General features: G+C 38.6%; 1 protein-coding gene across 5 annotated transcripts in view; it reads left to right on the top strand.

Moving 5' to 3' along the window:
• The window catches only part of LOC115232480, a 53,559-nt gene that overhangs the window by 23,733 nt on the left and 16,401 nt on the right, over positions 1–13,425 (top strand). For 4 of the 5 annotated variants that reach the window (XM_036513017.1, XM_036513013.1, XM_036513027.1 and 1 more), the window contains 4 exons: positions 2,969–3,079; positions 6,930–6,971; positions 7,984–8,102; positions 8,972–9,032. In XM_036513017.1, coding sequence (XP_036368910.1) covers positions 2,969–3,079; positions 6,930–6,971; positions 7,984–8,102; positions 8,972–9,032 — 333 coding nt within the window. Of the gene's footprint in view, positions 1–2,968; positions 3,080–6,929; positions 6,972–7,983; positions 8,103–8,971; positions 9,075–12,690; positions 13,026–13,425 lie in introns of those variants that run through there. The other variant, XM_036513020.1, reaches the window with a different exon arrangement.

Genomic DNA, 13,425 nt, shown 5'->3' with positions numbered 1-13,425 from the left:
TGGTACTTAATTTATCAACCCTGAAAGGATGAAAGGCAAAGTCAACCTTGGCGGAATTTGAACTCAGAATGTAGCAACAGGCAAAATACCACTAAGCATTTTGTCTAGTATGCTAGCAATTCTGCCAGCTTATCACTTTTATAATAATAATAATAATAATCCTTTCTACAATAGGTACAAGGCCTCTTGAGGGAGGGGAATAGTTGGTTACATCAACTCCAGTACCTGACTGGTATTTAATTTATTGACCTCGAAAGGATGACAGGCAAAGTCAACCTTGGCAGAATTTGAACTCAGAACATAAAGATGGATGAAATACCACTAGACATTATGCCTAGCATGTTAATAATTCTATCAGCTTGCCACCTTAATAATAATAATAATGATGATTTATTTATTTCAATAATAATAATCCTTTCTACTAAGGCCTGAAATTTTGGAGGAGAGGACTAGTGGATTACGTGAACCCCAGTGTTTCACTGGTACTTAATTTATTGACCATGAGAGAATGAAGTTGATCTTGGTGGGATTTGAACTCAAAACTTAAAGATGGACAAAATGCTGTTAAGCATTTTGCCTGGCATGCTAAAGATTTTGCCAGTTCACCACCATAATAATAGTAATGATGATGATATGATGCTGTTGTCTGTTGTACAATCCAATTACTTGTGAATTTTCAGTTAATTCTATGCACTATCAATAATTTTTTTTTTTTTCTTACCTGTTCTGTTACCATTTAAGTAATGAGGGATATTTGGTACATTACCTGGGGTACTGATAGCATCATGTCTTCACAGAATATATCAATTCAACATTCTCACCTATTCAACTATTAAATCTCTTCACTTGACATTAATATAGTTTCCTCTGCTTAAGACATATCTGTGAAAAAGTTATCTTTATAGTAGACATATGCTTACAAGAATATTGATTTCTTAGATGTGCGTATGATGGGTGATGGACGTAGTTATCTACAGATCTACTCTGATCAAGAAGATCTGTGATCAAAGCCATTCAGGTCTATCTTTTTCAGACATAGTGTATGTGTGACTACATTATCCAATGTTACTTCACTTTTACAGATAGAGAGATGTGATTTGAAAAGAGTTTGGTTGCTATTACTAGTAAAGCAGACAACCTCAGGGAGGCTCTTTAGTTGGCTTGAGTTTATAGTTCTGGAGAAATGAAAGGGAGATGCTCTTGATTTTATCAAATACATTGACTTACTTAGATATAGGTGTGCTCCTGTGTCAGGTAAGATATGAGTCACTCAAGGAACTCCAGCAGGCTCTGTGATGCTTTTGTACTTTGAATCGTTTCTGCAGCTTGAGGTTTTTCAAGAGACAAAGAGCTAACCTGGAGCCCAACACTTGCATTTAAAAGAGAAACTAAAAGTGAAGCTGTTTCTGCTGACCGCTAGCTGAGGTCCATGAAATATAGTGTGGGTCGCCTTCAGTAACAGATACATGGTCTTGGGTCTTTTTGAGACTCCTCCATTCTGGCCATTGACTATTACTGCAGCTCTTTGACCCACCTAGTGATGCAATGTCAACACTACTCTCTCATGTGCCTTCCCTCAACTGAGGTGGTGTGGTGTACTGAGGTGTGACACTTGGAGCCAGCACAAGAGATTTAAGGAATGATGTCCACTCACCCTACCACAAAGGGAGTAGCATAGTAGCATTTAAACCAGCCTTATCCGGCCCAAATACTCTACCTGTTTTATGTGCAAAATGGCCAGTTTCAGTCTCTCACACTTACGCTACGATGTTGTTCTGAAAATGAATATTCACATCATTGAAATTTTGAAGCTACAAGATGATGCATGATTAACTCAAAAGTCTGTGAATAAATAAGCATTACATTCAGCAGAATAATCTGAATCCTAAAAGGTTAAAGATATTGTCTCTACCCAGAGTCCCCTACACCCCAAATACATTGAGGTATTGACAAAATTTTTTTTGAATTCTACAAAGAGGACAATTATAGATATGAGCTTATGTAACTGGAGTCTCTACACCAGTGGTCAGTAATCTATGGCCTTTGTGCTGGGACTGACTCACTGGCCCAAATTATTCAGCCAATAACATCTTGGGAAAAGTACTAGTGTGACTAATAATTGTTGTGATTAAAACATTGCATTATTAGCTCAACATGTTATTTTTGCTAACTGGTAATTTTAATGAGTTAAGCATTGTGCCATGACCTAAATAAGTTCACACAGGGAATTTCAGGTTGTTTATTCTGTTTGATTTGGAATGGGACTATACTTCTATCTTTTGTTCCAGTCATTGGATTGTTGCCATAATGGAGCATCACATTGAAAGGTTTACTTTAACCGCTAAGTTACAGGGACGTAAACACACCAGCATGTTGGGAGGACAAACACAGACACACACATATATATATATACATATATACGATAGGCTTCTTTCAGTTTCCGTCTACCAAATCCACTCACAAGTCTTTGGTCAGCCTGAGACTATAGTAGAAGACACTTGCCCAAGGTGCCACGCAGTGGGACTGAACCCGGAACTATGTGGTTGGTAAGCAAGCTACTTACCACATAGCCACTCCTGCGCCTATGTAAAATATTATTATTACTATTATCTTTATTTGTTAATTACAGAATGTGGCCTGCTAGTTCTTCACAGATCTTGTTTCTGACACAGGTGGACAAAGGAGTGGTACCCCTACTCTAAATAATCATTCTAACTTTAAAAAAGGAAATGATTCACCAGATAATGTAGTCTTAGATGTACAAAGTCTATATGAGAGTCTGTTTAGTTACAGCTGAGATATCTTTTAGGCTTGACATGGAAATAAATAACAAGTATATGACCACCCAACCATACATGCACATACATACATACACACACATCCCTGCACCTTTATATATATGCGCACGAGCAAATATGGAAACGGAAAAATTGGGAAGCTTGTATATGTTATTGTATTTCTCTTTCAGATTTATTCCTCTACAAATGGTGTTTTGATTTGGACATAGAAAACCAACTTTTGGAGGATGACGTAGCTTGTGATCTTATTTATTACCAAGCGCGTCACGACTTAAAAGTTGGTGAGTTATCTCCCTTTGCTATCTTTTTCACCTTTTAAAACGTGCGTGCGCGTATTTTCTTTTTACTTTTTTTATATGTTTTTTTCTGACATTCATTAAATGAGTTTTATCCATTACTCATTATTTTCCAAGAATTTTTCTGTTCATTTCAACAATTAAAATTTGTCTTCACATCTATTTTTTTTTTTTAATTTTACGCGCATAGTACATCACGCTTAATTTGAATCTGTTAATTGAATTTACCATTAAATTAATTGTGAAGCTGTTATTTAGCTGTTCATTTTATTTTTTCCCCATCATTACGATTTCAAGAATTATCCTTGTAATGAGTGTTTAGATCGCTTTACTCATTAGTGACACTTGAAGGAAAATATGATCTGTTCAACATACGTATACATGTGTGTATAATATATATATATATATATATATATATAATATATATATATATATATATCCGCTTTCCATGCTAGCATGGGTTGGACGATTTGACTGGCGAACCAGATGGCTGCACCAGGCTCCAACCTGATCTGGCAGAGTTTCTGCAGTTGGATGCCCTTCCTAACGCCAACCACTCTGAGAGTGTAGCGGGTGCTTTTATGTGCCACCACCACGAGGGCCAGTCAGGCGGAACTGGCAACGGCCATGCTCATGTGGTGTTTTTTACATGCCACCTGCACACATATATATATATATATATATATATATAGGCACAGGCATAGTTGTGTGATTAAGAAGTTTGCTTCCCAACCACATGGTTATGGTTTCAGTCCCACTGTATGGCACCTTGGGCATGTATCTTCTGCTGTAGTTCCAGGCAGACCAAACCCTTGTCATCATCCCTTCTGTATGCTGGCATAGGTTAGACAGTTTGACTGGAACTGGTAAACTGTAGAGCTGCACCAGGCTCTGGTCTGTTTTGGCTCAGTTTCTTCAGCTGGATTCCCTTCTGAATGCCAACCACTCCTTAATGTACTGGATGCCTTTAATGTGCTACCAGCATGGGTGCCTTTAATTTGTTGCTGGCACAGGCCACAACTATGATTTCACTAAGCTTGATATGTCTTCTCAAGCACAGAAAATTGCTAACAGTTTCATGAATTTAATAGATAGTAACTGAAAGAAGCTCATTACATGTGTATGTATCCGTGTGTGTGTGTGTCTGTGTGTGTGTGTGTATCTTTGTCTTGACATTGCATGATAGTTGTAAATGAATGTCACTGTCATACAAGCAGTGTCACTTGTTTCCAACATTTTGGGAAAATATGGCAGAAAAACATGTCTGGTCGCAGAAAAATATTACCTTGCTTAGAAACAGAAAGAGAATCAGGCCATTGAAAGTCTACCTCAAATTTTGTCTGACTCATGTAAGCATGGAAAAGTGGATGTTAAAAATGATGATGCTCTCTCTCTCTCTCACACACACACAAACACACACACACACACAGAAATATTGATTGACTGAGTTTATTGTTTACAGTGTTTAGATATACTAATGCTCATTAAAGAAGGGTAAAGAGGGGACAGAAGCAGTAACAAGGAAGGCAGCAAGCTGGCAGAAACGTTAGCACGCCGGGCGAAATGCTTAGCGGTAGTTCGTCTGTCGTTACGTTGTGAGTTCAAATTCCACCGAGGTCGACTTTGCCTTTCATCCTTTCGGGGTCGATTAAACAAGTACCAGTTATGCACTGGGATCGATACAATCGACTTAATCTGTTTGTCTGTCCTTGTTTGTCCTCTCTGTGTTTAGCCCCTTGTGGGTAGTAAAGAAATAGGTATTTCGTCTGCCGTTACATTCTAAGTTCAAATTCCGACAAGGTCGACTTTGCCTTTCATCTTTTCGGGGTCGATAAATTAAGTACCAGTTACGCACTGGGGTCAATGTAATCGACTTAATCACTTTGTCCTTGTTTGTCCTCTCTATGTTTAGATCCTTATGGGCAATAAAGAAATAAGAAAGCAGTAATAAGAAAAAAGTAATGGTAGCCAAAAGTACTTGCTCAATATATAGAATAAAATACAGAAAGGTGGGAAATTGAACATTAAAAGAGCCATAAACATGGAAAAGGTACAGCTGGAGTAGTGTTGAGGAATTTCAGGAAGTATGGAACTTAATATTGTCTTCATCATCATTTTGGGTTAGCTTTCCATGCTGGATAGGTTGGACATTTTAACAGGTAACTACAAGCCAGAGGAACAAGTCTTACTCCAATGTTTCATTTGGCATGGTTTCTAGAGTTGGATCAGTTTTGGATTAGCCATTAAGCAAAATAAGCATGTACTTAAAGCATCAAGGGAAGTGGGAGCACCGTAGGAATGGTATATGGCGTGCAACACAAAAGAAATTATTTTAAATTTGTTAAAATAATATTTGAAGTGGTTTATATGATCAGAAATATAATTTCAAAGTATTTATGGTGTCATAGTAAGGATCTAATCAAAGACTTCGCAATTAAAAAATGTAGAAGAAAACTTTTCAAATGTAAATAAAGTGAAGGTATACAAAAATAAACATTATTTACCATTTTACCGTTAGCTTTGTTTCATTTTGAAAAATAAATATTTTATGGTTTCTTACCGTTTATATTTTGGATTATATATATATATATATGGGGTCACCAAAATCTTAAGTGTTGAGGGCCTCTATGGGCCCCCTATCTAGTCCTGAGTTGGAAGCACTATATAATACCAACCACTTTACAAAGTATACTGGTCACTATTACTCTTGTATTGCCCTCTCAATCCATTTTTTGTTGTTGCTTGATTTGATTTACTCACCACTTAGAATGTAGTGGATGCTTTTTCATGGCACCAGCACTATTGGGGTTGTCTTGTAGCTTACAAGGTGAAAGAGTAGAAATTAAGGTATGACCATAGAAACTGATTTATTATTATTAGAGAATGGTTGTGGAGACTGAACAGTGTTTGGGGAAATAATTCAGAAGACAGAGGAGGTAGGAAGGATAAGAGTTATGTCAGGGATTAGTATGAAAGAAAGGAAAACTAAATGGTAATGGTGATTGATTGGGTTGAATATGGGCGTCTTGTGATGTGGTGGGATGCATGTATATATATATATATCACATGATCACGTGACTAACCAGACCATCAGATGTTGCTACACATCGCTGGTCACAATGCGTTCGCATTGTTTTAGCCTTCGAACGACGCCACCCCACTGGCTAAGCGAGCAGGCCAACAGAAGAAAGAGTACAGCAGGGATCACCACCCCCTGCTGGAGCTTCGTGGAGCTTTTACGCTCAATAAACACACACAACGCCCAATCTGGGAATCGAAACCGTGATCCTCCGACCGCGAGTCCGCTACCCTAACCACTGGGGCATTGCGCCTCCACGTATATATATATATTATATAAAATCCGTTCTGTCTGTGTGTGTGTGTGTGTCTGCTAGGATCTTGGGTACCCTCCATCCGATTGCGCTCAAATTTGATATGTAGATACCGACAGTATCAGGGTATGTATAAGTCTTGAAAAAATTGCAAAAATTGATTCCAGGTGAGAATGCGTTCTATAAAGCCTTGGGAACGTGCATTTGTATGCGCAAGTATATCAGCTGTTGCGATCGATACTACGCGTACACGAGAAAAAGTATATCGTTATTTCTTCTTTTGCTGGTGTCTCAAATTTAGGTTAAATCAGTGTTTCTCAAAGGGGAAGCCTATGGGACGGTCGGACAAGTTGTTTTAAGAAAATTTGGTTTAAATGTTTGACAACTCAGCACCGTCCATTGGACGGGGAGCATTTTGCTCATATATATGTGTGTGTGTGTGTGTGTATACACACACACATTCTCTTTGTCACAACTGGTATAAATATTTCGCTGTTTTTCAGGTCACTTAACTGCAAGTATTGAGGAACAGATTGCTCTAGATGGTAAGTTCATTTAAGTGTCTCTCTATACATGTTTTCTTGTTTGTTTGTCAAAGAAACAATGCCTGTATTTTCATTGTACCCTCTTAAAGAGATGCAGTGATTGTAGCATGCTGGTGAGTGAACCTTGGTGAAGCAAATAGTTTTCCTGTTGGTGTGGTTAAGGATGATGGTGAGGAGGGGAAGGGGTACTACCACTATCTTAGATATGTGAGCAGTTCTTCAATGTCAGGTTTACTGGAGTTTTGTATACTGTCAGAACTGAAGTATGTCGGTGCTGAAGTATTTTGTGGCCCCTTAGAGGAACCCTAAACCTTGTTGTCAATGTTATATATGTGTAGTTGCTATAGCAGCACCTGCAGCAATACTGTTCACACCTTCTGTTGCTATAACAACCTCAAATAACATAACAACACTCCAAGAAGAGGAAAACATCCTTATAAAATATTTTTGTAAAATAATCAGTCAGCAAAAAAAAAGAAATCACACAAAGAAAAAAACAGGAATACTAAACACATAATATGCATCTTACATGAAGATCTTACATGAAGATTTCTTCCTTCTATCAGACACTAGAAAAAAACAATAGAAAATTTCTAAAGTTTAGAAGTTTCAGGGTCTAAATGAAATCAGAGGTATTCACTTGAAATACTTTGGGCTTAAAGGAATTTCTGCATTCACCAACATCAATTGTTTGCTTTGATACTCTCAAATATGAGAATCTGGAAACTGAGAATATTTCATCACATTTCTAAAGCCCAGTGGAGTAAGATCCCCAAAACCAATTGTTCTTCTATGCACTCCTTAAAATATTTTAGAAACCCTCATTTTTGATATCATTAACCCACACACTCTTCTCTACAGATCACAATATCAGTTCAAACTATACTCAACCACCACACTACTCACAAACCTTTCATAGATAATACATGATGTTTTCCTTCCACTCCATGCACTGCTCTATACTTATACTATATAACATTCTGAACACATTTCTTTTTACTTCTATTTTCAGAGTTATCCAGTTTGAATTGTTCTAAATCAGCTTTTGTGAGACTTTGTCAACGCCTTGCTGGTTATAATATCGTTGTCGTAGATAACTGTTTTCTTTCCAAGCAGTCTTCTATTTTCACGGTAACTCATTGTTATTTTTAACATCTACAACATCTTTTAGGTCTAGTATTTGGTATAGCTGGGAAGGTTGAATGCCACTCTTTTACATCAATTTTGGTCTCATCATAATTTTCTAAGATTTGAGATTAAGGTACTTGGCTGTTTAGAACTACTAAATATAATGTAAGCTTCATGATATATTTGCTAGAGTTTTTTTTTTAGTTAATCTTAATGAATGCATATTACTATGAAATAAATGCATATGATATATGAATACATGTTATTGTGGTTTAAAAAGATGAACTCAGAAAACTGAACTGTTTTGTTTAAAGAAAAAGTTAGTATATTTTCTAGCACACAGGTCAAATTTTTCAGACCAAAATTTACATCCAAAAATGGAAGGTTGACTTATACACCAAGATAATTTTGAGGGGCAAAAGTTCTCTATGAAATGCAGCAGGATTTGGAAAGCTAGTGGTGATGTTTGAATGTTTATACTAAATGTTTACTTGATATACTATGTCAACTTGTATGCCAGAAAATCCATAATTTTGTGATGTGTTTTTAAGATATGTGGAATATCCTCTCAGCTTCTAAGTTGGTTGAGTTGAAAGAACAGAGAATTTGTCAAGGGATGTAATTAAAGGTTGTAGTCAAGATATCAGAGGAAGGCAAGCAGAGAGATAGATGTTTATAATGAGAGAGAAATTTGATGTGAAACATATAGAGAGGGCTCCTTTAACAGCAAAAGTAATGCAAATAGGATGATAGGAGAGTAGAGAAGAAAAGAAAGTCTTTCCCAAAATTAATATAAAGTTATTTAGTAAAGAACTAGAACTTCAATATTTCCCAGAATTCTTTATTCAGTTTCTTCTTTGCTTCTTTTCTAGAATCATTTAGGAACCCCCTGTAAAGTCACACTATCACAGAAAGGTTTGTGCATAATAACAGGTAAGAATTTATATCGTTATTTTAATTCTGAAGGGCAGAAAAATATATAAAAGTTACAGCAAATGGTAGAAAGCTAGACTAGATTTTTTTATAGCATTTAGTTTGGTGTAGGCATAGTTGTGTGGTAAGAAGTTTGTTTCTCAACCACACAGGTGGTCCCACTGTGTGGCACCTTGAGCATTTGTCTTCTACTATAGCCTCGGACCAACCAAATCCTTGTGAGTGGTAGCTAGATATATACATATATATATCTATGTGTATATATGTCTATGTGCATGTTTGTTCCCCACCACTGCTTGATAACAAGTGTTGGTGTGTTTATAACCCTGTAACTTAGTAGATTGGCAAAAGAGGCCAGGTTTTGTCTTAGGTTGGTGAGTGCTTGGGTTCTTTTGATAGGGTTGTAGTGCTCTCTGTAAGTTCTGTTATTGTTGTGGTCAAAGTTAAGTGTGGTGTGTGTTTGATGTTTTGTGATTTGTTTTCTTTGTTATAGGTGCAGTGTGTGAGTTTTAATTATTTTTTTAAAATATGGATTGCTTATATGGTGTTCGTTTTTAAATTCCGTTTCATAATTGGCGGACCAAGTGTTTTTTTTCCCATTGTCGGAGGGATGTTAGTTCTTCATCCTCAGACATACAAGGGCTGCTGATCAAGGCACATTCTTTCATTAGGGGCTTCGCTAGCATTAGCAACAGAGACATAGAGATTATCATTCATGCCAGGTAGACAGTGCTGTTTTACAAAGGCTCAGCATGGGTCAAGCAATCCAACCCCATGAGCTCTTCTGACATAGCAATGGAAGCCTACAACAGTGCTGACATATGCGACCTCATCAGGTTATATGTCCTAGATGCCCTTAGAAAAAAGTTCTCCTCTGTCTTCTTTGGCCTCTACAGAGATGACGCCCTGGCCATCTCTAGGGGAAAATTGGCCATACACTAAACAGGCTTAGGAAAGACTTAATCAGCATGTTTACCTCCATGGGCTTGCAGATCACCATAGAGACCAACCTCACAACAGCGGACTTCTTAGACATCTCACTCAACCTGGGCTCTAGTACTTACAGGTCCTACTGCAAACCAAACGAGAGGGTGTCACATAAGCACAGCCCCATGTCACCCACCCATAGTATTCAAGAACCTAGTAAAGGGTGTCAGTAAGAGGATTTTAAGCCTTTCCTCTAGCCAAGAAGCCTTCAATGCAGCAGCCCCATACTATAATGAAGCCCTAGCTGCTAGTGGGTTTAGGGACCGCATCTCCTACATGCCAGAACCCAACAGCCACAGAATGAAACGCTGTAGAAATACAATTTGTTTTGCAACCCCTAATCCCTCAACACAATAACACCCTTAGGTAGACTATTCCTTAAATTAATAGACAAGCATTTCATTAGCTCCCATAGGTACATCTTCGGCAGGCACAATGTTAGGGTCTTGTTTAGCTGCATCCCCAACATTAAGAGCATCCTAGTTAGCACCCCTAAAACTCAGGAAGAGGTGGGTTGTTCATGTGGGATCCAAAGCAGTTGCAAAATCAAAGAGGTCGTCTATCAAGCCGAGATTCTAGCAGGACATAGCATTAACACCGGCAGAGGCAATAACAGCCATAGACATAAGAACATAGCCAGTAATACTGCCACAACCATCATCACCACTGCCACAGTGGATGGCAACATCACTAACAACAGCAGCAGTGGCATTGCCAACAGCAGCAGCATTGCCATCAACACCAGCCTTACCAATAGCTTCCCTGACATCCACAATGCCAGACCTGTTAGCCACTATAGTAGTAGTAGTAGCAGAAGCAACAGGTCCAGTTCCATCACTGGCTATAATGGCAACAACAGCAGTTGCAACATTATTAACAGCAACAACATAACCGGCAGCCGTGATAGCACTACTGTCGCTACCACTACCTCCTCCACCATTGCCAGCACCAGCAACAGTGCCAGAAGCAGAGACAACAATAACAACGCCAGCACCAGCAACAACAGCAATGAGTGCAGCACAGGCAACACGCGCAGGGATGAAAATATTACTGACACCACTACCACCACTAGTGATGCCAACACCAACATCACCAATAGCTGCCCCAACTCCATCAGTAACAACACCACCAGCAGCAACAGCAGCACCTACAACAGTAACAAGTGCACCAACAACATGCACCCACAGAAATACGTGGGATGCACTGGGAATTTTCTAAGACAGTGTCTTTCCAATCATTTGTCCTCCTTCAGAGTCTCAGAAAGGAGATCATAAAATCACTGACCAGCCATGTTTGGCAACTAAGAGGCAAAGGGATACCATACTCAATCACATGGAAAATACTCAAGAATCCAGGCCCCTACATAAACGGGACATAACATGGCAATATAGTTCTATATTTAAGAGATGAGGAATTATATACATTATTTACATTTGACGGATATTTGTCCTCATCTTGTTTGTTGTTAACACAACATTTCGGCTGATATACCCTCCAGCCTTCATCAGGTGTCTTGGGGAAATTTTGAACCTGGGTTTTCATTCCTAAGGTATTTTTCGATGTTATTATTATTATTATTATTATTATTATTGTTATTCAGGTCACTGCCTGGAATCGAATCAGAATCATGGGGTTAGTAGCCCGCGCTCTTAACCACTATGCCATATGCCCATGAGCATATGACATAGTGATTAAGAGGAATGAGAACCCAAGTTCGAAATTTCCCCAAGACACCTGATGAAGGCTGGAAGGTATATCAGCTGAAGCATTGTGTTAACAACAAACAAGATGAGGACAAGTATCCATCAAATGTAAATAATGTAAAACATTGCAAGTTATGCATTGCCAAACACACGAGAATCTTAAAAGACTTGCTTGTACTAGGGAGCATCCTGAACTTCAGGACAGAAATTTTCAGACCATGTTTGCATTTTAGAAGATTCTGGACGCCAATAGCCAAGGCTCAAAGGAGACAATCATTTACCTTCATGGTTTTTTGGTGACCGCAAGATGGCAGTGCAGCCGAAGTTCGATGGCCAATGGCTAAGGGAGATAATCACCTAGTGTTTACCTTTATAGCAAAGCATTTCCCCCTCCATATTTTGAAGAGGTCTTAGGCCAGCAGTGTTTTGGGGTCTGAAGAAACCCAGGGTAACCCCATAAACCGGCCTCCCCCATTATAATACATATAGATAGATTGATAAATACATAAATATATACAAATGTATAAAGACATAAATATATAGATACGCACACACACATTTATGTCTTTATATATGCATGTGTGTGTGTGTGTGTATATATATGTATATATACGTAAAAAGCACCATCCGAATTGCGGCCGAAGCCAGTGCCGCCTCGACTGGCTTCCGTGCTGGTGGCACGTAAAATGCACCAATCCAACCGTGGCCGTTACCAGCCTCGCCTGGCACATGTGCAGGTGGCACGTAAAAAGCACCCACTACACTCACGGAGTGGTTGGCATTAGGAAGGGCATCCAGCTGTAGAAACATTGCCAGATAAGACTGGAGCCTGGTGCAGCCTTCTGGCTTCCCAGATCCCCAGTCGAACTGTCCAACCCATGCTAGCATGGAGAACGGACGTTAAATGATGATGATGATGCATAGATACATACAGACAGACAGAGAACATAAATAAGAAGAATGAAAAAATTCAGGTTTATCTGTCACAGAAATACAAAAAAAAAATGTAGAGGCTTTTGTTAAACTGACTTGCTTTTTAACCTATTAAGAATTTCAGTAGGTTTTGGAATGAGTTACATCTACTCTCTGCTCTGGCAACTTAAAATGACATACTTTAAACATAGAAATAATATAAATTGAACATTTCATGTAGACATCATTTAATGAAATAAACACGTTTAAATTGTGGTACACTTTATCTACAAATAGTTCAGAAAATTCTTTTATTCTTTTACTTGTTTCAGTCATATGACTGTGGCCATGCTGGAGCACTGCTTTTAGTTGAGCAAATTGACCCCAGGACTTATTCTTTGTAAGCCTAGTACTTATTCTATCGGTCTCTCTTGCCAGACCACTAAGTGATGGGGAATGTAAACACACCAGCATCGGTTGTCAAGTGATGTTGGGGGGACAAACACAGACACACAAACATATACATGCACATATATATGTATATATATATATATATATATATATATATATATCATCATCATCATCATCATCATCATCGTTTAACGTCCGCTTTCCATGCTAGCATGGGTTGGACGGTTCAACTGGGGTCTGGGAAGCCCGAAGGCTGCACCAGGCCAGTCAGATGTGGCAGTGTTTCTACAGCTGGATGCCCTTCCTAACGCCAACCACTCCGAGAGTGTAGTGGGTGATTTTATGTGCCACCGACACAGGTGCCAGACGAGGCTGGCAGA

This window comes from Octopus sinensis, linkage group LG2 (assembly GCF_006345805.1).
Source record: "Octopus sinensis linkage group LG2, ASM634580v1, whole genome shotgun sequence".
Lineage (NCBI taxonomy): Eukaryota > Metazoa > Mollusca > Cephalopoda > Octopoda > Octopodidae > Octopus > Octopus sinensis.
This window is presented reverse-complemented; position numbering and strand designations above follow the sequence as displayed.